Raw genomic sequence first — 25350 nt, 5'->3', positions numbered from 1 at the left:
GTACACTACTACAGAAAGGAGAAAGAAGGGATGGAACATATTATTTCTCCTAACTGATGTATAAAAGAAGAGACTACAAACAAAGAGGAGGGAGGTGGAACAACAGCTATCAGATGTACCTCATCCAAATAGTTTGCTGAAAATAAAGTTAATAATCCTATTTAGTAATACATATAGTTCATCTTCTCCTAGAAAGTTTAAAGATACATACCAAAACATGAGCAGGTTTAATAACTTCCAATGCCTTGGCAAGCACAGAAGACATAGCAGTCAGCTGATTCCTTATCTGCTCAGATGGCATACTTTGAAGATGAGGACCAATCGGTGCATCTTCTCGAGTAGAATAATTCAAATCAGATCCAAAACTTAATGTTCTTGAAGTATGATCGATACGAACCTTCACAAATTACAAATAACAAATGGTTAAAAGAAAAAGTTTTTAAAAATCAACTAGAAGTTAAACCTATAAACTATAAGGCCCAAATATCAACCGAGGGTGACCAAATATAACAAATTTGAAATGTTAACCCAGAAAGGAATTCTAAAGTATCATCAGAAATAAACAGAGGGCTTTTGCCATATATAGTTAACTAGAATATAAGATTTTTAAGAGTAGGAATTGTTTCATTCCTTATATTTGTATCTCTGGCACCCAAGCACAGTGCCTGGCACATGAACCCTTAAAAATCCTTGGTGATAGAAGGGTAAAATGAACAGAAGGTTTTGTTCACAAGGTAAAGAATTCATATTTTAAGTTTAAAAATCAAGATTTAAGTTACGTGAAACAACTTATGATTCCTTTACAGCATTGCTACTATCGTAAGAGTTTAAAAATATTCCTAAAGACTAACTTTCTCCTCTGTTCCCCATAGATTTTTCTCAACAGCACTCACTTGCAAATCACAATGTCTGGCTGCATCTACAATAGCACGTTCCAGTTGGAAAGCATCAACAAAAGGAACCAGAGAAGTCAGGCGAGAAAACTCAATGCTCTGATATATTTGTGCCACCTGCATAAGAACACATGATTATTTTTTTTTCCTTTCTGACTCTAGAAAACATTAACATAAAAAACTTTTATGGTTGCATTTTTACCTGTTTTAGAAAAACTGGATTAAGTAATATTGTTTAGGGTTTTTCTCTTAGCTCTAGGTATTGTATTTGTTTGAAGGAGACTGGCAGCATTACTATGATGAGTTATGCTGCTAATTAACCTTCTACAAATTGTATAGCACGTTAGAAATAACACTGCTCCCTTCAACAATGAAAGCAGGCCAATGAAACGTGCACAAGGATACAAGGGCTAACAAACTCATTTACATACTGCTTTGAGGTTTACAAACCATTTGATACCCACAAAAACTCCACGAGGAAGGTAGCTCCAAGTATACTATGTGCTTCACAGGTGAGCAAACAGCCTGAGAAGAGTACAACGATTCACCAACATCTTTTAAGTGTTAATGCCAGTACTCAAACTTAGGTCCCCAGATTCCAGGGATCACGCTGCCTTTAACAACCAAATCATGGAAGCCCAAAAACAAATGAGAAGGGAAAAAGAAGGTAAGGAAGGCAAGGCCATCAATGCCACCAAAACACGTTTAATATCAAGGTAACATTGGATTTTTTACCTTTTTGGTCTGATATAAAATATTTATTTTGCATTTATACCTGCTGCAGAAGTCGGAGAATAGTGTTGTTTTGCAATTGTGGGACATACTGTTGCAATTCAGGTTCTTTTTCAGCTTGATCTCTCACCCAATTTAGAACCTACAAAAACATTAAGCAAAAAATTCAGTTATATTATCCTTAAATGATACAGAAAATACAATAATTATTGAACCACAGTAAAACCATGGAAAACACTTCAGAAACCTTTTGTTTTATGAAAGATAAAAGTCATGACAAGAATACCGATTTGCTCTTCTTTTCTGAAGGAACAAACAATGGCTATTAATTATGTTTTTAATTTACCTCCAAAATTTATTTAGCATATGAGAAGCATCTTTTCTCTTAAAAAAAAAAAAAAAGACAAGAAAACCCATGAAATTTGCACAAAGTTCATTGAAACGCATCGTTTTAAAATGGCATATACTTCTTGGAAAGAATTTTCTATTCTGCCCAGACAAGTTAATTCTAGCCCAAACTCCAGAAAAGAACAGGTTCAAGCCAGCTATTTCTTTACACCCATAAGGTAACTAAAAATTTCCACAACAGGAACACTTACCTTTGTAACCCGATCACACAGCTTTAGTGGGTTGAATTCCACCTCTAGCCAATTATAAAGATCTTTTACTTCTGGAACAACATATTGTAATACGTTGAATCTAACCTAAAGTAAACAGCAAAAAAAAAAATATGTATAAAATTTTACAGTTTACTAGTAATACATAAAGGTAATTGATTTTATACTGGCTATAAATCAAAGCCAGACTCACCAGACTGGAAAGCTAAAAAGGATTTAGACCTCCATGACTATAATTCACTATACAGAATAGCTGTAATCCTGAGAAGTTGACTATACAGGCCAATACTCATAATTTGTTATCTTAACATTAACTTCCATTTTAAAATTGGAGATTTTCTTACAGAAATAAATTTTCTATTAATGATCATTTAAATTAACTACAAATTAAGACAACTGAAAAATTCAAACAATTAATTTTGTAATAATAATCTTCTGGCCTATATTTGCTTGTTGATTCTTAACTTAGCTGGTCTAAGCAAAAAGAAACAGACTTCAGACAAGCCAAAAACAATTCTTTACCACTTAAAATTTCTTTGGAAAATTTTAGTCTTCCTTTATAAATAAATTTATATTTCTTGACATTCACTTCTTGAACACTAGCCCAAGTCACAAGTGTTAGTGGCTCTGCTAAAATGTATTATCACCCTTTTATGTCAGTTATTCATTTATTAATGAATTCCAGCATTCACTAGGCTAACCTAATTCCTTTCCTCACCTTAAGCTTTTATCACTACAATAGCTTTCCTGAGTCAGCTCCTCCCACCCTGAGTCACTGTATACTTAGCCCAATAACATCCAATAAATCAACCAAGCACACAGCAGCCAAGTTATAATACTCTTCTAAAAACCCAAACATATCTCTTCCCTGTTCAAAATTGTCACCACATACAGAATTCTAAACTCCTTAAGCAATGTTCTCCTTAATTTATTTCCACCCAATGCTTTTCAAAATACCACAGGTCAGAGTAGTCTACACATGGTCCAACACAGGCCTTGATTGGTCCCCAACTTCAAACCATTTCCTCTGCCTGAAATATCTTTTCTGTTTCTCTGTCCCCTACAAGTTCTAGAGACAACTCAAACCCACGATTAAGTACTATCTCTCCTGACATATTATTGCATCTATCTATAATGATCATTTAATAAATCTTAGATTCCTCCTAAGCTCCGTGACAACAAAGAAAGAATCAGGTTCAAGTCTTATTCTTCCCAGTGCTTTTTGCATTACAATGCACATAAAAGGTACTAGTCTTCAATTATACTGAGTGTATCCTGATAAAACTAAATCATCTACAAGCTATAATTAATATTTCTAAACTTTCTGTGTAAAGCAAGTGAAAAGAACAAGTTAGGCTTTTTAATATAAAATTGAAGTGATGAAGGAACAAACTGATGGTGTTATGAACATATAAATTTGGAAAGAGGAAGAAAAACAAAAAGCATGATGAAAGAAAAAAATCACTACTGCTTTATTAAAACAGGTGCAGTGGCAGGGAGATTAAGGCTCAAAGTGGGACACATGTTAAAGGTCAATGTTTCTTTTTGGATCTCTAAAAACAAAGTCTTTAATTTCTGAATAAAATCATGTTGGAGGGCAGGTGGGAAGGTAGGTTTACCACCCATGCTCAATGAAGCTCTTGAAAATGGTTCTCTAGGAAAAAAATTTCTTTGATAGGTACCTATCAGGCTCTCAGTATGAATCCTTCTCAGGGATGTTGTAAGGTAAGTCACTCCCCAAGGGGGGCCATCTCCAGTCGTCCAGATGTGTATCTAGCCACTGGACCCAGATGGCTGTGGAGGAGAAAGTAAGGCTGGTGACTCTGCACAGCCCTCCCTCATTTAAATTCACTTTAAGTGAATTTAAATTCACCTCCAATTCACTTCCAAGTCATGGCATTATCTTCCTGATATCCTGATATCATGGTCCTCTTCGAGAATGAAGAACAACCACCTGTGAGTAATCCCAGCTGCCCTACTGGGGACCCAACTGGCCAGTTTCAGTTGGACAACTCAGCTCCTTCCTTCCTTCCACCTTTCCTTTCTTTCCTTCCCTTCCTTTTCCCCTCTCCCTTTGTCCACATGGAGCACCATGCTCTTACCTTCTGGGTACTCTGCCAAAAGGAATATAAATTTTGATGGCTGAAACCTAGCAAGATATCCTGGGGTTTATTGGCTAGATTTCTTTCTTAAAGACCATGCCTTAAACCCAATTTACTCTGGTTCTCATTACTTGGCCAACAATAGGTCCCAACCTAAGCATCACTTAGTGGTCAGTGTTTGGGCCCAGATGGCTCAGAGTGAACGTAAATAATAATTGTTTCTGTTTTAGCCAGAGACCCTGGGGGTCTTCCTTAATCACTGAAAGGACACTGCCTCAGTCAAAGTGAGATCTCTGAAAGACCTAAGCACAAAAAGGCCAAGATCTCCCACTTCATCAGAGGCCACTCCAGTCATTTGGATCTGTATCTTGCCACTGGACCAAGATGGATCCAGAGGAGAGAGTGAGACTGGTGACTTTGCACAGTCCTCCCTCTCACTTAAATCCAATTCACTTGCAAGTCATGGCACCATCTTCCTGATGTCAAGGTCCTCTTTGAGAATGAAGGACAAACAACAACATTTCCCAACACTGATTCTGGTCCAATCAGTTGCTAACTCAATTTTCTTCCCTACATTGTTCCTTTCCTCATGTCATGCCTACATGGCTTCTTAGAAAAGTGTCATTCCCAAGTTATAGTATGTTAGTTCCAGACAATGGTTATTTCTTAAGTAGGAGATAATAATGTTTGGAGTGTTAATAATTTCTCTCAGATAAGCAAGAGCAGAATTTCAAAAGAAGACTTTGCCAGCAAGGACTGATTTGTGCCCTCCTATAGCCAATTATATAATTATGCTTACCTAGACACCTCTTTTCCCTAAGACTTTTCACAATGCTCACTTTCACTTCACATTTCCTCTTCTACTAAACTGCCTAACCTTGACTACCCAGAATGTCAGTATTTCCATAAGATCCACTAACTATTGTCATTTTTGTTGACAATGTCCATAAAGTTCCATCGGTTTTACTTTAGCTTCACAAATGACCAGAATTCTTTCAAAATCAAGATAGTAGAGAAGATGGTTATAAAGAAATACTTAGGGGCAGCTAGGTGGCACAGTGGATAGAGCACCGGCCCTGGAGTCAGGAGGATCTAAGTTCAAATCCAGCCTCAGATGCATAACACTTACTAGCTGTATGACTCCAGGCAAGTCACTTAATCCCAACTGCCTCATCAAAAAATAAATAAATAAATAAATGGATGAATGAATAGTTTAAAGAAATATTTATAGCAACTCTTTTTGTGGCAGCTAAGAATTGGAAATTAAGAAATTAAGGGGATGCCCATCAACTGGGGAATGGCTGAACATGCTGTAGTACATGATTGTAATGAATTATTGTGCTATAAGAAATGACAAACAGATTTCAGAAAAATCTAGAAAGATTTAACATGAACTGATGCACAATAAAGGCAGCAGAACCAAGAGAAAACACTGTACACAGTAACAGCAACATTGTGTGACAATCAACTAAATGACCAAGCTATTCTCAGCAATACAACGATCCAAGACAATTTCAAAGGACTCATAACGAAAAATGCTATCCAACTCTGGAGAAGGAACTGATATAAATATAGACCAAAGCATACTATTTTTCTTTTTTTCTTTTTTGGTTCAAGTTTTCTTCTACAAAATGAATAATATGGAAATAAATTTTACATGATTGCACATGTATAGCCTATATCAGATTGCTTACTGTCTTAGGCAAGGGGGAAGTACAGGGAGGGAGGGACAGAATTGGAACTCAAAACTTTAAAAACAGACATTCTATATGTTTAATATGGATATATATATATATGTAGAGCCTATATCAGATTGCAGGCTGTCTTGGGGTGAGTGAGAGGAGGGAGGAGAAAAAACTCAAAATCTTATGGCAGTAACATCGAAAAATAAAAATAAATTAACATTTTTTAAAAATAGATATAGGTTAAATAATAACAAAAAACAAATTTAGAGTTTCTTCTAAAGCACCTAATGTTTATGGTTACATTTTTCTTCAAAATACTATGTGTTTGAAGGGGACTGGCAGCAGTACTATTCCAAGTTATGCTGCTAATTAACCTTCTATAAATTATATAGCACATCAGAAATAACACTGCTCACAATACAATGACAGCAGGTCAATGAAATGTGCACAAGTGCATACCTGTGGAAAATAAAATGACAACTTCAAAGTATACCAAAAAAACATTCGAATCACCTTAAAAACATAATATAAAATTCAGACAATGTTGGACTTCTTTTTACATCTGTTTCTCCACGGTTAGAATGCTCTCCCTCCTCACCTCTTCCTCTAACTTTAAAACTCAATTCCAATTTCACCTTCTGCAGAAAGTCTTTTCCCAATACCATTCCTCTCTCCCCAAACACAATTACCTTGTTACTGTCTTCCCTCTATGATTACATTCCATTTTCACTGTGTGTATATATATATACACACACATATATGTATATATACATGTATATATACATACCTACATATACATACATACATACATACATACATATATATATGTGTGTGTGTGTGTGTGTGTGTGTGTGTGTGTATATATAGTATGCACATTGTGTCTCCCTTATTAGAATGTGAGTTCTTTGAGGGCCAGGACCATATATTTTGCCTTTCTTTGTGATCTCAGTGCCTGGCACATAGTAAGCACTTGATAATTACTTGCTGATGGCTTAAATTACATTACATAAATATCTTATATCTATTACAAAAAAGAATGATGTTTCCTATTTCAAAACTACAGTATCATACTTATTTATACCACATTTAGTTACCAAGGATTAAAATTCACTATTATGATTATATTGGAAGAAATTCCTCACACAACTCTTTAGCCTTGTTAGATATGTGCACTTCCCTTGCCATTTTCAAATACCAAAATCTATTAGGAAGTATTACATATTAAATCTTACAATATAATTTCTCTAGTCACAAAACTAAAACAGGATTTTGTCCTAAAATAATTATACCAAAGCATTTTGAAATTTTTCTAGTTAACAAAAGGAATCATTTTCCCCTTTGTAATTTTAGCAGGATTCTGAATGGACTCACCCTTTGAAATAAAAAAGAAAACTGATGGTAGTTACAGGGTGCAAACTGCTTAAATTTATACCTACCATATCATTAATAAGAACAATGCGTGTTGGTGGAGCCTGGAGACCTAACAGTGTTGCAAGGCGACGTTGCTTTTCGACTATGATACCATCCATATCCAGAAGTCGAGCAATATCAGTACGCTCTGGAGTAATAGGAATGGAGAGTGTGGCTAAAAGAACTCTAGTTGACATTCTGTTGAGAACAAAGTTACAAAGGGACCTTTTATAACTCTATATTCACGCAGCAATTCCTATTACTAATCTGACAGTCTATTCAAGTTGCATTCAATGTTTTCATTATGACAAATTTAAAAGTAGTTGCACCCTATACAGTGAACATATGTGGGAAAAGATACTTTTCTGGTAAATGATTCTTCTGCAGTTAACAAAAAGGAAATACCAAACTTCAAATTTTTGTCTAAGAACTTAGAACGGAAATTTAGACCACTTACTATAAAAAATCAGAAATCTGTGATGCTAGCACATCACATAATCAAGAATTGTAAACTCATACAAAAACATGTGGAATGTATTATTAAGTCTGCTTGTAATTATCCAAAGGGAATTCTTCATGCATCATGACATATAACAGAAAAGGAAGGCAATGTGGTTAATCAATTAATTCCACTGTCAGTTACTAATGCTTAGTTCAAACACAAGAAAAAACATTGTAGTCACTTAATAGCTAGAGCCAATATATAAAAGACAAAAGAATCATACAACGAATTTTTCCCAAGAGAAAATGTTCATTTCAGGATAAACTTTTTTTAAATACAGCAAGCAATAACTTTAGCCATCATTATATTGTTTTATTATCCATAACTGAGTGTTAATACAATTGATGGATTACAAATGTTTCAAAGGCCGTGTTTTATAACTAATATAAAAGAAGCTACTAATAGAGATTTGGAAATAAAGTTAATACAAAGAAGTATGCTGGGGAAATCATGCTAACCAATAACTGAAAAACTCAGAGGCAAGTTAAAGCATGGAATTTAGTTTAAGTTTCTAAGGGTAGGTTTTAACATTTTCTTTAAATTTAATTTTAAAAAGTAATCAAAGGAAAAGATATGGTAACCAACATTATTGACCGAGCCTCAAAACAGGAGCATCAGTTCCTAAAGTATTATCTAGTCCAATGGTGGAGAACCTTCAGCCTTGAGGCCATGTGTGGCCCACTAGGTCCTTAAGTACAGCCCTTTAACTGAATCCAGACTTCACAGAACAAATCTCAAGGGTAGTCTCTTCATCTACCTCCCGTTGACATTTTTAGTTTCTCAGTACTAAATATAAAGGTGATCTGTGGCCCATAGCAACAATTTACTCAGATTCCTCTTTACTTAAAATAGACTACTCCATACTAGTTTGTATGATTAAATTTAATTTTGGAAACACAATCAATAAAAACTTCATGTGCAATCAACTCAAATCTCTATTCCTTTACACAACAGTAAATCCTCCATGGTTCAGTCTGACAAAATGGTCCCTCATTTAGTATTGGTGGGAACCAGGTGTTATGTTTAAAAATGTATAGAATATTAGAAAACTAAAGTAAAATTATAGACAACTACTTCCTGTTTGGGAACCCTATAGGAAAAATGCATAACCAGCAGATACAAGTTTTGAGACAGTGGAAAAGAAAAAAAAAACCACACACACACCCCCCATCCAAGTGAAAGCAAAAGAATGATGAGACTGCTGCTACCTCTATATCACCAGCTTGGCTCGAGACCTCTGGTGCTGAGGGAAGAAACTTTAGCCCCACTCCACCCACCTGCCCCCATGTTGGGCCCATCTGTCTGTCTTCCATTTGTCCCCTGTCCTTTCCTGTTTGTGTTGGTGCCTGGCTCCTATGTATCTACCCCCAGCAAGCTCTTCCTCTAAATTCCAGTCAGGTTCCCATGTGGTTGGCCCAAACTCCCTCTGGCCCCATACTCTTGATTCTGTCCCTGGCTCCCATGTGTCCCTGAACTGTGTGCCAGCCCCCTCCCTCCATGGGCACACATACTCTTTCCTGTCTCCCTCCCTTCCCCAAGTCCATGGGCAAATTTGTATTACGTAAAAATCTCTTTACATAGAGGTCTACAGAACAATCCACTTACACAATGCGAGAACTATCTATTTCAAGCCTGGAAGGAAGACTAGAGTCTAGAACAGGTGAAATCCACCTTCAACTAAAAGTATACCTAATCTTAACATGTAGGGATTCAGCCTTGGCAAATCTGGGAAGGAGAGAACAGGATACACATTATAGAAGCTAAAAGATTGGGCAAAATCTAGGATATATAACATTAAGGCTCACCATCAGAATTCTTTATAGACAAAGTCGAACAAGAAATAGAATGGGTGGGGGAAGGTAGGTGGCGCAATGGATAGAGCACCAGCTCTGGAGTCAGGAAGACCTGAGTTCAAATCCAGCCTCAGACACTTAACACTTACTAGTTGTGTAACCCCGGACAGGTCACCGATTGTCTCGGAAAAAAAAGGGGGGGGATAGAATGGGCTTGCCTTTGCTTTACAGACTTGTCTATTATAAATTTAATCATTTGATTTCACTTTGCTTTCAGGTCCCTAATAAAGATACTTTAAAAAAACTCAACCTTTGTCTCAGTTGATTTATATGGGAAATGACTAGGCCACTCAGCCCTAAACTAATCCCTTAGAAACTATATATGGTAGTGAAAGCAGTAGAAACAGACCACTACCCTCAGAGAGAATCAGAAAAATCTCTGGTAGAGAACCCAGGGTTCAGTTGTAAGAGCACTTCTCCTTTCTAAAGAAATTATTAAGTTTCTCTTATCTTGTCAAATTCAAAATAATTTAAAGAACATTCTGTGAAAGGTAAAAACACTCAGATGAAAAGCTCTGTGTTTATGCTTAATTAGGACTCAGTTCATCATGCATAATGCGTTCTCTTAATCCTAAAACATGAAAATCTAAACAAATTAAGAGGGAAATTAAAATCTCACTTTACCTCTGCATCTCTTCTTGGGTAAGATTCTTTCTCATTTCTCTAGACAGATGGTAAAGTCGGTGGAGGGTAGATGCATGAAAAAGAGCATTCCCAGATTTCCAGAACACAGTTGAAACTTTGTTATAGTAATTTGCCATCAATTGAGGTTTAGGTGGCTTTTTAGATAATGAAAATAAACCATGAATATCTTCTACTGCTTTGAATGCTTCCTGAAAAATCAAGAAAAACCTCAAATTCAACAAGGATAAAACACAACACACAACTCAATAACTGAAAAATACAATTATATAAGCAACAAGTTATACATTTGAGATGTATTACATGTTTTCATATGGGCTCACTCACATGCAAAGCTAGTAAGCATTAGAATTCCCTGTATATGATGTACATCATGTATGCTTAAGTCAAATGGAATACATCAACAATAAAGTGCCCAGTAAGAGTTACTCATTACACATTAACAAAATAAGATCTATACAGGTTCAGTTATTATGATGAAGACTGCTTAATCAAAAGCATACCTGCCACAGTTCCATACTAATAGCACTGTCCAATTGTACAAGCCTTGTTTCCAGATGCATAGATTGGCTCTCAGGATTATTAAGATTGATTGCTGTACTTTGGTTGTGGTGGCGTTGGATCTGTGACAAGTGCATCCTTAAATTGTCACACAGCTTACGGAACTCAGCCTTACGAGTATATTGGAGGCAGAATTTGAAAGCTATGGATAAAATTTTTTAATTTATTACTATTTCCCCAAATCAAAAAGTTTTGCAGGATGAGTTTTATCAACATGAGGATGCTTAATTTTATCTAAGATACATATCAAGTTATCATAACTGTCTTGGCACCAAAGCCATCATCATCATCTTGCTTTGATGTGTCCCAAACCTCTAGAACACCTTGATTAATCAAATTCCAAAACAAGACTTCTCTAGAGATATCCATAATTAAAGGTAAACTGTTAAGCTTCCTAGTTTTGAAGTCTATGAAAAATAAAAAATAAAGTGTTCTATACTCAATAGGCTATATAATTCAATAACAGAGAATAACTAATTATCACAGAGAATAACCAATATCAAACATTGTAATTTCATTTTTATAAAAACTAACTACACGTTTGGGAACTTCTACTAGTATTTAATTGAGCACATGAAAATATGAATTTCTTGTCCCTTTTTAAGGTATTTTAATTCCAAAGTTATTTAAATACATAGTAATATGACAGTGCCAAGGTTTTTAAAATTATAATTTATTCTATCAAGTACCTTTAAAAAACACAAAAATTTAGTATAAAGGCCAAAATTAATGTAAGCAAGTAAAATAATAGTACTTCTCATCTAAATGGAGGATAGTATCAATAATCTTAAGGAAAAATACATGGTTCAGTGTGGTTTGAGCCAAAGTTACAGCTTAGCTCTAACAGCCTATCATACAAGTCAAAAACTGAAAAACACAATTCACAATTATATAAGTAACTACATACATATTTTGGATGTATGTGTTTTCCTATGCAGCTCACTCACAAGCAAAGCTTATTAATAAGCATTAGGCTATCATGAATGCTTAAGTCAAGGCAAAACAATTACTTAATGGAATTCTTTATCAATAAAGTGCCAAGTAAGACTTATTAAGATTTACACAGGTTCATTTACTATGAAGAACAGTCTGAGTTTGGGGAAAAAAAAAATTTAGTTTTAACAAATACTTATTAATAGACAGAAGAAGCAGTACATTATGATATAGGTGCATAATAAACAACAAGTCTAGTCACATTCTAGTGAACCCAAATGCCCAAGGTGGGAAATGCTTCTGAGCGGAAAATAGCTGCCCAAATCCCATGCACTTTATTCTGTAGAAAAGTTAGAGCCACCTTTTGACATCTAGTCAAGCATGGGTAAAAGGCAGTGTATTATAGCTACATAAAACACTGATAAACAATTAAAAGAGACAATAAGCAAATAACCCTACGGCATCTCACAAAGTTGGAGACTGTCATTGCACAGTACATACATAATGCTTACAATGACCCCAGCAAGGTTATGTGGAATTTAGTACAATTTAAGAAGTATGTAGTATTTTTAGAAGGATTTCCATTATAAAATGTTTAAAATAAAATTCTGCCACTTAAGGAGCTAAGATTCAGCTATCAAGAAAATTCAACATGCTAGATAAATGAAATGTTTTAGCAGCTTTGTAGGATTACTTTAATGATTTTCTCAACATTTATCAAAAACTTTCTTAAATACCCTAGCTCTTATGTACAATATTTTCAGCCATAAAGTCAGCTAAACACAGCTCAATCCAATCCTTATACTTCAATTAATCCAGTCACTTTTCATTATGGCTTAAAAGAGCAGCAAATAAATGCAACTAATTAGGCCACTTTCAAGACAAGGAGTTTAATGATTTGAAATTTTAAAAAATCTATAATATAATACACATTTAAAATAAAAACTTCAACTCACTTCATACAGATTCTATGTTTTTGTTTTACCTTGCTGGGCGATGTCATGGTACAGACGCTCTACTCTAGAATTATTTCGAAGAAGGTCCAAACACTGTCGATATGATTCCCACAGAAATTTAACCCAGGGAGTTAAAAGCAATCTGTCAGTACGATCCTGAGTATCTTCGCCACTTACAGCACTTAGGAGAACACTACGAGTGGGAAAAAATAAAGTGTAAACAATTTTTCACATCACTATCTGAAAGAACTAAAATCACCAATGACTGCCATTAAATGGCATAAAATCAATATAGATAGCTAAGCTTCGGTTAATTCTAAAAAATGTTTATTCCTAATCTTAATCAATATAGTAGTACAAAGATCAGAATATTTTCTAATCATTGGCAATACAAATTAAATGAGCTCATATGCACTTAAAAGCTGAAATAAATTGTATTTTCAGTTTTTATTACCTTTGTGTTTGTCTCCTATGGTAATTTTTTTATTCACGGGAGAAATAAATGTCTGTAACTAAAATCTTATCATATTGGTCACAATATAGTTTAGAATCATTGAATCTCAGAATTGGAAGGCACCTCAAAGGTACCCTCAACCTGGACCTAAAAAGAAATCCCCTCTACAACATCCCTGACCTCCACTTGAAGAATTCTAGAAATTGGGAACCTGAGGAAACCTTTTCCTTTGAGGGCAGCTCTAATTATTAGGAATTTCCCCCTTCAATCAAGGCCAGAATCTGCTTCTTTCTAATTCCCTAATTCTGCCCCCTAGAGCAAAGAAGATGCTTTATTACCTTTCTAAACAACAAAGGTTCAAATATTTAAAAGACCGCTATCACATCCACCTAAGACTTCTCCCTTAGGCTAAATATCTCCACACAGTTCTTTCACCAAACCTCAAATGGGCAAGATACCAATTACCTTTCTCAGAACACAATCCAGTTTGTCAATACAGTTTCTAAAAAGAGGCTCCCAGAACAGAACACAATACAGTTAACCCTTCCATAACATGGTTGTCAGGGGCATACGCCCTATGATCTAGAAAACCTGCAAAAAAAAACCCTCCCTTTGTACCAGAGAAGTCTAAATTTTTTCTTTTTCCTTTATATAGTTTAAGTACCAACATATATTTTATGCATTTCTGAGTTTCTAAATGTTTTCTGTGTCATCTACGGGCCTTCACATGTCCTCTGCAGCTTCTGCAAGACTCCCAACATTCCCATGTAATTTCTTGTGCCAATCCGTGACATATGAAAACTGCAATGGGGAAAGTTGAAATACGGAAGCACTAATTGTACTCTGGATACAGTCTGATTAGGGGAGTATATGGCAGCACTGTCACCTGCTTGTTTTGACAATAAACCTCTTTCAATGCAGCCTGAGATGGCCCTTAACTATTGACTGCAATATCATACTAAATTCACAGTGACCTTTCAATCTACTTAAAAAACCCCAAATCTTTTCCCAGTTACATAAACTGACATCCTTAGATCTCTCCTCAATCCTACATTTGTGGGGCAGCTAGGTGGCTCAGTGGATAAAGCACTGGCCTTGAAGTCAGGAGGACCTGAGTTCAAATCCAGCCTCAGACCAAACACTTGACACTTACTAGCTGTGTGACCCTGGGCAAGTCCCTGAACCCCAATTGCCTTAAAAAAAAAAAAAACAACCTACATTTGTGCCAGTTTTTTTTTTAACCCATATCTTTACATATGCCCATATTAAATTTTTTTCTTATTAGCTCTAGCCCAACATCCTAGCCTGTTGTGATCTTTGTTGGATTTTATCACCCATATCAACTCTGATAAGTAACGTGCAAATTGATAAGCGTCCCTTCTTTGTCTTCATCAAAGCCTACAGATATATCACAAGAGCTTTCTACTAGCAAATTCCCTTGAAATGGATCTATTAATCACATTTTGGGTGCAGTGAGAAGACTTCAATCTTCCTTTTTCAGAAAGTTTGAAATTGGGAGATGGGGAGAATTGTATATAAATGTAGACACTTAATTTACACAAATGTACATATCAAAAAATGACACTGATTATGTGACAAACAGTTTTTATGCTGGCCAGATTTTTTTCCTAGCCTAATGACAGAGTAATAAGAGGCAAGGGTAGCTAAAATGGCACAAGCAGCACTAGTCTTATCTACAAAGGCTTATTTTACATTTGTAATGTTCAAAGTCTTCAATACTCTCAGATACTGGAGCACTATGTACAAAGGTTTTGTTTTGTTTTGAACAAAACTTCATAAACAAACTTTGCCTCTGTTAAATGTGTACTGTGCAAATGGGGGACAAGGCGGGGAAGGATGGCTAGTGGTTGTCACCTGATTTAATATTAGTTAATTGCACTCACCTCTCAGGAGTCTGAATATTATCCAAATCTTCTATATCTAAGACCATTTGCTGCGATTCTTCCTTAGCAGCTTCAGTTTTTTCTTCAGCCAGCTTCAAGTAAGCCCTAACTACATCCTCTAAGGATTTGATGTTCACCTACAGGTATGCATAGCCAGAACATATGAAATTAGTTTCATTCAAAAACCCATGACACTTCTGAAATGCAAATTCTAAAAAATATAAAGCACAGGTTTGAGTGACAGCAACTGTAAATTTTAAGAAAAAGAAAGCCCCCGCAAATCATTAAAAGCATATAAGTCTTATGAATTGAGTAGTAAAAAGTACCTGCCTTTCACAAGTCTTACCTGCTGACAAATATTTTTATACTGATATAATCCTTCCTTAGCCAGGTGGCTCTTGCGGAGGTCCACACACAGTTCCAGGTATTTCAGCATAATAGGCTCGTGTATTTTTTGCCATGTCCGATGTTTTTTGCTTTTCATAACATCATAAAGAACATCAAGGGCAGGCTGCTTCTTGCCAACTTCAAGAAACTCTGAAAGTTAATTCAGAGGATCAGAATTAGTTACATAAACACCAAATTCCAAAGTTTATTTTAAAAAAATTGATTCTTTTTATTTTTCCATCAGTTATTTTTAGATATCACCACACATTCAGAGCTCCCACCCCCCATGAATCCTCCGTTGTCAGGAAGTCAAACAGGGTGACAATGAATGAGTCTGACAGTATATACAACCATCCATACCTGTACCCACTCCCATCTTCCTCTGCAAGGAGTCTAAGCATTCATTTTTAAAAACCACTTCTAAACTTGTTGCCAGGCAGAAAGTGACTTTTAAGTGGCAGATTATAGTAAATAAGAAAGCTGGTCCAGGCATCAAGAAAGAATTAGCTGCAAATCCTGGACCTCATTACTACCTAGGTAACCAGGGGTAAGTAACCATTTAGTCAATTTCCTCTAATGGAAAATGGGGATAGTAAACTCTGCAACACTGTGAGGTTCAAGTGAGATCATGTATTTAAAAGCATATTACAAAAATTAAAATGCTATGTAAATATCAGATATTATTTAAATATTCAAATAGTTCAGACATATAATTATGAATTTAGGACAAAGATCAAGCCGCTATGTATAATCAATCTTAAAAATAAAAAAAAAACCCTTAGAAGACAAAAACCTCCTGTAAATTTTAAAATCAGGGAAAAGTGGGTATTATCCCATCCTTTTCCCCTCACTGAAAAAAATTAATTTAAACTAAGTGTATAACTTGGCTTGCTCATAAAAACGTAAAAGGCAGCACAGTAGGAGAATAAGACTTGTATTTAGGTGTTAGGAAGCCTGGATTTTAGTCTTCCACTCCACCCCCAATTATTTATGGTTTTATCAAGGGTAATAATATATAACATCTCTTCCTAATTTTATCATAAAAATTTCATTATCAAAAACTCCTAAGTTTTGAAACAGTAGGAGACAAAAGTAAAGGCAGACTACAACAGACTGCACAGTGTCTTAGGATGAGGGGGAATGGAGAGGAGTAAGGGAGAGATAATTTGGAACTCAAAATCTTACCAAAGTAAATGCTGAATACTAAAAATAAATATTTTTTTAAAAAATGAAATAAAAATTTTAAAAAGTAAAGGCAGAGGTAATGGCAGAAAGCATATAGCTGATGTCAAAAGAATAGTGGAAAAGAGGGGGCCCTCAACAAATGACCTCAATTTTTTCAGTGAAATATGAGGCAAAGTTCCTAGCTAAGAGGATGAGAAGAGGGGAGTCATGGGAATTTTGAGACAGGAAAAGGATTGGAAAAAGCAACTAGTGAATGGGGTAATGAATTAGTATAATAAAAGTATAATAAAAGGACTGCCTTGCTACAGTTAAGAGTCTGGTTGAGATTATGTAACAAATTTGTAGTGGATTCAATCTGTCCAGTTTTATGATTTTCTCCACCTTCATTTGGCAGCATGAATAAGCTTAGCAGGCTGAAATGGGTGATAGGATAAGGGGACAAAGGGACTCAAGAGAAGTGGACAGTGAAAAGTTGAACTGGCTGTTGGGTATTCAATAAATTGCTGAACTGAAGAATAAACTTACTCCAAAGTCATAGCAGCCAAGCTGCTATGTAATTTAACCCTAACTTTATCAAGTATGTCTCAAAAGTGAGCACCTTTGAAATGGTATGGATGGAACATTTGTCTTGTTTTCAGCAATGATAGCTAAAGCAACCCCCTCTACAAGCACAATTTTCTCTTTTCCATCTCATCTTCTCTGACTGCATCCTCTATCTTACTCATTCTCTCATTTATCTTCAATTTCTCCCTATCTTCTGGTTGCTTCCCTATTGCCTACACACATGCCCATATCTCCCTTACCCCCTCAAAAAACCCTCAGTTGCTCCATCCATTCTTGCTACCATCCTATATCTCTGGTTCACCCAAGGATCAAGAGAGGAAAGAGAGGTAAATATAATCAATCCATAGGTGATCACTTGGAAAACAACTAAAAGGGTCAAGGGACTTAAGGTCATTGTAAGGACAAAGAACAGGATTAGTGGTTGCAGGACAGTGTGAGGTAAAATGTCAATAGATTGTGATCAGATAAGGAAATTTCAGAGTTCATAAACATGGAAGTAGTACATTTGTGAGTGATGGCAAGGGTATGACCATTTCTGTATTTAGGTGACATGGGCTGGAGGAGGCAGATCACAGAAAAGTTGAAGAACTGAGAGGTTACGTTAAGATCTCTGAGGTGCATCAATACATATGAGGGAAAAAGTTGATAAGAAAACAAAGACTATGAGCCAGGCACCAATCTCATTAAAGAAAGGACAGTGCCCCTGCAAGTCACACAACAACTACCAGATTTTGACTGGGTGGGAGATATGGATTGAGTGAACTCAAAAGAGGAATGAGTGGTAGTGAAAGAAGGTGATAACTTTTTTCAAAGTACTTGGCTTAAAAAGAGAAGAGGATAATGAGAGCTAGCAATTATACAGTGCTTTAAAGTTTACAGTTCCCTATGCCAAAGAGCTACAAAACTGTGCATACCCTTTGACCCAGCAATACCACTTCTAAGGCTGTATCCCAAAGAAATCATAAAAATGGGAAAAGGACCTACATGTACAAAAATATTTATAGCAGCTCTTTTTGTGGTGGCAAAGAACTGGAAATTGAAGGGATGTCCATCAACTGGGGAATGGCTGAACAAATAGTGGTATATGAATGTAATGGAGCACTATCGTGCTATAAGAAATGATGAGCGGATAGAGTGCCGGACCTGAAGTCAGTAGTACCTGAGTTCAAATCCGGCCTCAGACCAAACACTTGACACTTACTAGCTGTGTGACCCTGGGCAAGTCACTTAACCCCAACTGCCTAAAAAAAAAGAAAAATCTAAAAGAAAAAAAAAGAAATGATGAGCAAGTGGACTTCAGAAAAACCTGGACTTATATGAACTGATGCCCAGTGAAATGAGCAGAACCAGGAGAACATTGTATACATTTAACAGCCACGCTGTATGATGACTGACTTTGATAGACTTAGCAATGCAAGGATCTAAGACAACTCCAAAAGTCTCATGATAGATAATGCTATCCACATCCAGAGAAAGAACTTTGGAGTCTGAATGAAAATAGAAACATATTATTTGCTCTCCTTTTCTTTTGCTGTTCTGTTTCTTCTTTCTCATGGTTCATCTCATTAGTTCTAATTCTTCTTTACATCATGACTAATATAAAAATATGTTTAATATGAATGCATAAGTAGAGCCTGTATCAGATTACATGCTGTCTTGCGAGAGAGGAGAGGGAGGGGGAGAAAATTTAAAACTCAAAAGTTTATGGAAATGAATTTTGAAAACTAAAAATACATTAATTTTAAAAAATTTTTAAAAAGTTCACAGTTGTTTACACATATTATTGCATTTGTTCATCACAGTTCTGTGAAGGAGGTAGTAATTCTCCCCATTTTACAGATAAGTCTGAGAGAGGTTAAATGCTGAGCTGACTGACCGTAAAAGAGATGTAAGACAAATCTGAAGGGATGAAATGGTCTAGTGAAGGTTTTTTAAAAAGGATAGAGGATAGTTTCCCTGCAGCCTCAGAGCCAAGATGGCACCCGTGCAGTCACCATCATCTCCACTCACCTGAGGGAACAACGCAGTCACTGCTGCCACCCAAACCAGTGCCACCCAGAGGAGCATCAGGGACCGCCACAGCCACCAAGCATGATGGACCCCCTTCATTAGCAAGGCTGCCATCCACGGGAACTCCACCGTTCTGGACTACTGTAGGACATCCGTGTCCACCCTCTCCGGGGCAACAGCAGGGATCCTGGGCCTGACCAGCTTCTACAGCTTCATCTTTTATTTCCTAGCATCCACCCTCCTCTCTCTGCTCCTAGCCCTCAAAGCCTGAAGACAATGGAACAAGTATTTCAAATCTAGGTGACCACTCTTTACTGGGGGCCTTGTTGGGGGGCTCTTCACCTCATCCTCTTCTGGACGTTCCTCTATGGCATGGTGCATGTCTATTGAGGGAAAGGAGATCGGCGTGCACAGAAAGACTCTTGCTGGGGTTAACAAGATGTAGTCTGCTAGTTTTCCAAGGGAACTGACTGTGCTGTTAATATTATTAGTAACTTATGTCGGGAGAGAGATCTCTGGTAAGAGTTCACAGATTAAATCAAATGTGAAACACAAAAATAAATAAATAAATAAATAAATAGAAATTAAAAAAAGAAACGGATAGGGGATACTTGGAACATGTTTAAAAACAGCAAGGAAAGAATCAGTGGATAGGGAGAGGTTGAAGATTTGTCAAAGGGGATGATCAAAGATGTAATGTGTGGAGAAGATGGGAGGAGAGATGGGATCAATTTCACAGAGCAGTGTGGGGGGGGTGAAAAGAAGGATTACCTATGTCATTCTGGAGAAAAGGAGAGAATGAGAAAAAATGTAAAGAGGTTTTGAATTTAAGAGAATGGAGAAGAAGGAGCTCACATTGCATGGCCTCAATTTTTTTTCAGTAAAGATGAAAGTTTCTCAACTTAAAGAAGAGAGAAGTAGGGGATAGTGGGCTTGAAGAAAAGGTTTGGAATAGCTTCTGTAGGGAACGAGACAGAAAATCAGTTAGGAATGAATAAAAGGGGACTGACTGCCTTGCTCCAGTGAGAGTGTGGTTGAGATTGGATAACATGAACGTAATGTACTTAGTCAAAATCTTTGTTAGATGTCCTCCAACTTCATTCAGTGCCTAGTGAGGCATAGAGGTGGATGGCAGAGCTAATCCAAAGCTGGCATTCGGCAAGAGAAAAGTAGCAATAAGACAAGGAAGTGAAAAGATTTTAAATATAAAATTGCAATGGCTAAATGGTTAGAAAGGGAAGAAAGTCAGAGCCTTAAGGATAATGGCTTGGGAAAGTACCAAGGAGTAGAACTGGTGATCTCACAGCAAAGATGATGGAGGAAAGGTACAGCACAGGGGAGAGAAAGGTTACAGTCAGATAGGGGAATGTCAATTTCTAAATAGTGAAATAGAATACTTACAGGTAATGTGTGACTAAGTGTGGCTGTCAAATTGATAGTCCTAAAGCACAAAGTGAAGGTCTGACCATTTCATACACTTAATTCAATAAACTCCAGGATTTCCAATAAACTGCCCATCAACTCCAGGATCAAATATAAAATCCTGTTTGTCATTCAAAGTCCTCCATGACCTGCCCCCTGCTCAAGTGTCCAATAATCTCTTAACTGTCAATCTGATGGTCTTTAAAGCCCTCATCTCAAAACCTGCTCTATTTGAAACTTGCTCACCCTCTTCTAGATGCTCCTTGCTGAGTTTTCTCCTACTCTACTTTCTCCTGGTTTGGCTCCTTCCTCTCTTTTTCAGTCTCCTTTGTTGGCTGCTCATCACCCATGATATTATGCCCCCTAATTTCAGGTATTCCCAAGGTTCTATCCTAGGCCCTCTTCTCCCTCTACTCTCTCTTGGCAAACTCATCAACTCTCCTGGGCTTTGGGCTTAACTATATGTCTACGAAGATGACTCACCTCTCTATATCCAGCTCCGGTCTCTCTCCTGAGCTTCAGTCCTTCGTCAACAACTTGCCTGATGTCCCAATCTGAAATTCAACCTGTCTGTAACTAAATTAATGATCTTTCACTATACACTACACTCTTCCAAACTTCCCTATTTCTGTTGAAAGCACCACCATCCTTCCTGTCTCTCAGGTTTGTAATCTAATCATTATCCTGAACTCCTCACTCTCGTTCATCGCACATATCCAGTCAACTGTCAAATACTGTTTTTTCTACCTTTACAAATCATAAATCAATACTGTCTTATTAATCAAAACCATCTTTCAAAATCAAAATAGTTATCACCTTAGTTCAATGACCTTATCACCTCTCACCTAGATCATTTCAAAAACCTCTTCATTGGTATCACTGCTTCATCTCTTCCCCCTCTAGGCCAACCTACACATTGCAGCCAAAATAATTTCCATCAAAAGAGAGATTGGACCATGTCACTAATGGCTTCCTATTGCTGCTAGGATCAAATATAAACCCCTCTCTTTAAGCTTTTAAAGTTCCATACAGCCTGTTCCCAACTTATCTTTCAGTTCTCCTTGGACATTATTCCTCCTCTTGCACTTTGAAAAACAAACTGGCCAGGTCTCCTTCACATATAACACTCTGCCCAGCTTTCTTCACTGGCTAAAATTCACAACCTCCTTACCTCTTCCTAAAGAGTCCCTCTTTTCCTTCATGATGCAGCTCAAGCACTACTTTCTGCATGAAAGTCTTTCCTGATTCACTCCCACCCCCACCATAACTGCTGGTACCCTACCTTCTGAATTGCCTTGTATTTAACTATTCTACATATATCATGATTAACTTTATAGTTATGAGTTGCCTTTTACGTACTTGTCTCCCCCAACAGGATATAAATTCACTGTAGGCAAAATTGTTTCATTCTTTGTACTTGTATTCCCACTGCCTAACAAGGTGCCTGGCACATAGTGGACACTTCATACTTGTTTAGTGATGAGAAACTTAGATACAATAAATGATTTTGCCCAGAATTACATGGTTAACAAATGTCAGAACCAGGATTTGAACTGAGGTCTCCTGATTACAAAATCAAGGTTCATTCCACTATACCACCTCTAAAAGTATATGGCAGGTCCTTGTGCCCTGGGAAACTAAAAATTTATCTGCTCAACATGACTTTTGTTCCACTCTTCTCTAACATCTTCTTTTTACTTTACTTCTTTCCCCAAATTCCTTTATTCTTCATGTCTAATTCTTTCTTCTGGAAAACTATGAAAGCACAGAACTCCATCTTAGGGACAAACTGAAATCACAAGAGCCTAGACAGTAAGAAGTTCTAATGAAGTGGAGAGAATTGTGTTCTTTTTCCCCCAGCATTTCATGTAACACTATACAGGAAGACAATCAAATCTTGGTTTCACAAGGTGACAACCTATAATACTGCATCAACAGTGGCATACCTTTCTCCTTCAACATTTCAGAGAACTAAACACATCCAAAAAATATTCTGTCATTATAAGGAAAATGGACTACTTTTAATTTAGAAGATTCTCATTTAAACATTTTCAATAGCTCATGCAAAATTTCTCCCATTCCAAACTCTCAACTAAATCCAAATCACTTAGACAAAAACAAAAAACAAAACAAAACACTGAACCAATTTGATACTTTATATAGTAGCCTTTTATCTGAACACAGAAGAACTATAGTTTTTCTCAATACAGCACTCATTTAAGTCCCATTAACAACAGCCCAGTTACACTGCCATGTCTATCACTACCCTTGAGTTAAATGGTTTATTTCCTTAATGTAACTGGTATCCATTAAATTCAACTATATTCATAACTAAAAGACTACTACAGCTGAAAGGGACCTTAGACAAAAATCATCTCCCAGTCTATCATGAGCAATATTTGCAAAACATCATTTTACTTGTAATTTTAACCACAAAGAGATCAAAGTGAGGACTATGAATGTCACTTATATTAGTCCCATTATCTAATAACAGTTTCACAGAAGTCACCTAAAACTAAAGACTGTCATGCATAAATTTAATATAGTAACCTTTAATATTCAATGAACTAAGATTTGTTAAACATTATTCATACAAATGTATATACACACATATCCCAGATAATTCATTTTTCAAAAGGATAATTTCCTTTCAAAAGAAAACAGAAACCTGGTTTCTTTTTTAAAATTAAGGCTCAGACTTAATTGGGAAAACCTGAATCAACTCAAGAGGTTGTCCCATGAGAATCTGTTTTTTTAACCCTCTCAAGAAATCTTGCTCAGAAAACACACAAACATATTATTGCTTCAGTTTTTTCAACTTTCATATCTCTCGCCACACTTTTAAATTCAAAGAGCAATAAAGCAAGTCAAGCTCTCTTAAAAAGCACCCTTTTTAATGGAACCAAAATTTCCAGGTAAATAGGGCAACAGAAAGATTAGTAATAAGATAAGAGCAAAGACAAGAAATTTATCTTGTCAAGATGTTTTCTTTAAGTGACTGACCAATTAAAGCATCCAATAAATCAGCCTGAAAAAGAATTCAATTTTAATCAATTTATGAAGACTTTCATTATTGTTAAGTTACAGAAATGTTTGCTATTGTTAAATTGAAAAAGAAAATTTCCTTAATTTAGACTTTAAACAATTATAATAACAATTGCATGACTTTAATTAAGGCAGGTGATTTTGTTCCCCCTAAGCTTCCAAAAACAAGTATCCTGATTAGGCAAGGAAAGACTACAAAATACCAATTGTCATTTGGGTTAATTCAACACAAGTAAATGTATTAAGTGCTAGGTAGTACTTCAAGGAATATAAGATAAGGAAGGCACAGTACTTGCCCTCAAAAAGACTGCAATCTAATTGGGACGAGAAAAAAAGACAAATTTTACAACTGGATGGGACATGAGAAGTCATCTAGTCCAATTTCTTCATTTCAGAGAAGAGGAAACTGTGGTCCAAGACGTTAAATGATTTGCCTAAAGTCTGTAAATAATGGAGTTAAGGCTAGAAGCCCAAATAGTACAAGGCAGGATATCATGAGTGAGGCATTCAACAGCAACAAAATACTCCACAATCTTGTAAGTCAAATTAATGACAAGATGTCTGAAAAACACTGGACTCTACAAACATGTACATTTTAAAATTATGTTATATATGCCCTTAAATCTATTTTAATTAAAATATTTTAATATACATTTTCAACTACCCTTATTAGGATAATGGCTGACTATTATACTCTCTATTGAAACAACGCAGTCATCAGAGCATTGAAACTATGTATCTAACTTCTTTAGGTTTAAGTCTGGGCTTAAGTGTCATTTTTACAGGCTCTTTTCTGGATCAGACTGAGTTACAGTGTTGCTCAAGTTGTGGGTTTGCCACAACCACTTAATTTTTTTAAAGTCACTGCTGTAGAACATAATTTAAAAGGCTTTTTACAAGTGCATGAAAAAACTTTGGTTTGGTGCTTTACACTGAAGAGATGATCAAAAAAGGTGCATTTACAAGTGTGTTAACGATTTTTGTTAGATTAACTGATTCTAGATTTACAATGTTATAATAAACATTCCAAATTCAAAATAAAGCAGAGATGAACATTGGAAATTTTAGAAAACATTAAGATACTGTCAATGGATTGTTAACTCAGGGATCAAAATGTTGAAAAAAGTTAATACTTCATTATGCAAATTAATTCATTTAAATGAAACTTCAGGACATATTCAATAAATTACTTTACGGTCTAACTGTGCAACGTGAGTTTCCTAAGTACATACAGTAATGACACTACTTTGGTCTATATTTGACAAGGTGTCCACATCACTTAATCAAAATATGTCAAGGGCACAGCAGGAACAGTACTTTATAATTGACTTTCCCATCAAAATTTAGTTTGGAAGCTCGCTGGCAATAAAATACAGGCTTAGTTATTCCTATAATTCAATGATCCTTAATACACATAGAGCTGCCTCAGATAACCTGTCACCACTCCATATTTCTTCAAATGGAGCCACAAGATTAGTTTTTAAATGCCCCCC

General features: G+C 36.1%; 1 protein-coding gene and 2 non-coding genes across 3 annotated transcripts in view; all 3 read right to left on the bottom strand.

The window, feature by feature from the left end:
• The window catches only part of EIF3A (eukaryotic translation initiation factor 3 subunit A), a 42510-nt gene that overhangs the window by 15301 nt on the left and 1859 nt on the right, over positions 1 to 25350 (bottom strand). The window contains exons 2-11 of the mRNA XM_027851542.1: positions 15591 to 15781; positions 15245 to 15381; positions 12916 to 13079; positions 10940 to 11139; positions 10419 to 10627; positions 7466 to 7637; positions 2225 to 2329; positions 1669 to 1767; positions 894 to 1010; positions 212 to 397 (exon numbers count right to left, since the gene is read on the bottom strand). Coding sequence (XP_027707343.1) covers positions 212 to 397; positions 894 to 1010; positions 1669 to 1767; positions 2225 to 2329; positions 7466 to 7637; positions 10419 to 10627; positions 10940 to 11139; positions 12916 to 13079; positions 15245 to 15381; positions 15591 to 15781 — 1580 coding nt within the window. The remainder of the gene's footprint in view (positions 1 to 211; positions 398 to 893; positions 1011 to 1668; positions 1768 to 2224; positions 2330 to 7465; positions 7638 to 10418; positions 10628 to 10939; positions 11140 to 12915; positions 13080 to 15244; positions 15382 to 15590; positions 15782 to 25350) is intronic.
• On the bottom strand, positions 1160 to 1290 carry LOC114035858. Its single transcript, XR_003568274.1, has one exon. It is a non-coding gene; the product is annotated as a small nucleolar RNA SNORA19 (small nucleolar RNA).
• LOC114035859 lies at positions 6349 to 6478 on the bottom strand. The gene has a single exon (XR_003568275.1). It is a non-coding gene; the product is annotated as a small nucleolar RNA SNORA19 (small nucleolar RNA).

Source organism: Vombatus ursinus, unplaced genomic scaffold, assembly GCF_900497805.2.
Source record: "Vombatus ursinus unplaced genomic scaffold, bare-nosed wombat genome assembly UNPS02009205.1, whole genome shotgun sequence".
Classification (NCBI taxonomy): Eukaryota; Metazoa; Chordata; class Mammalia; order Diprotodontia; family Vombatidae; genus Vombatus; species Vombatus ursinus.
The sequence above is the reverse complement of the archived record's forward strand: the minus strand, read 5'-3'. Positions and strand labels throughout refer to the sequence as shown.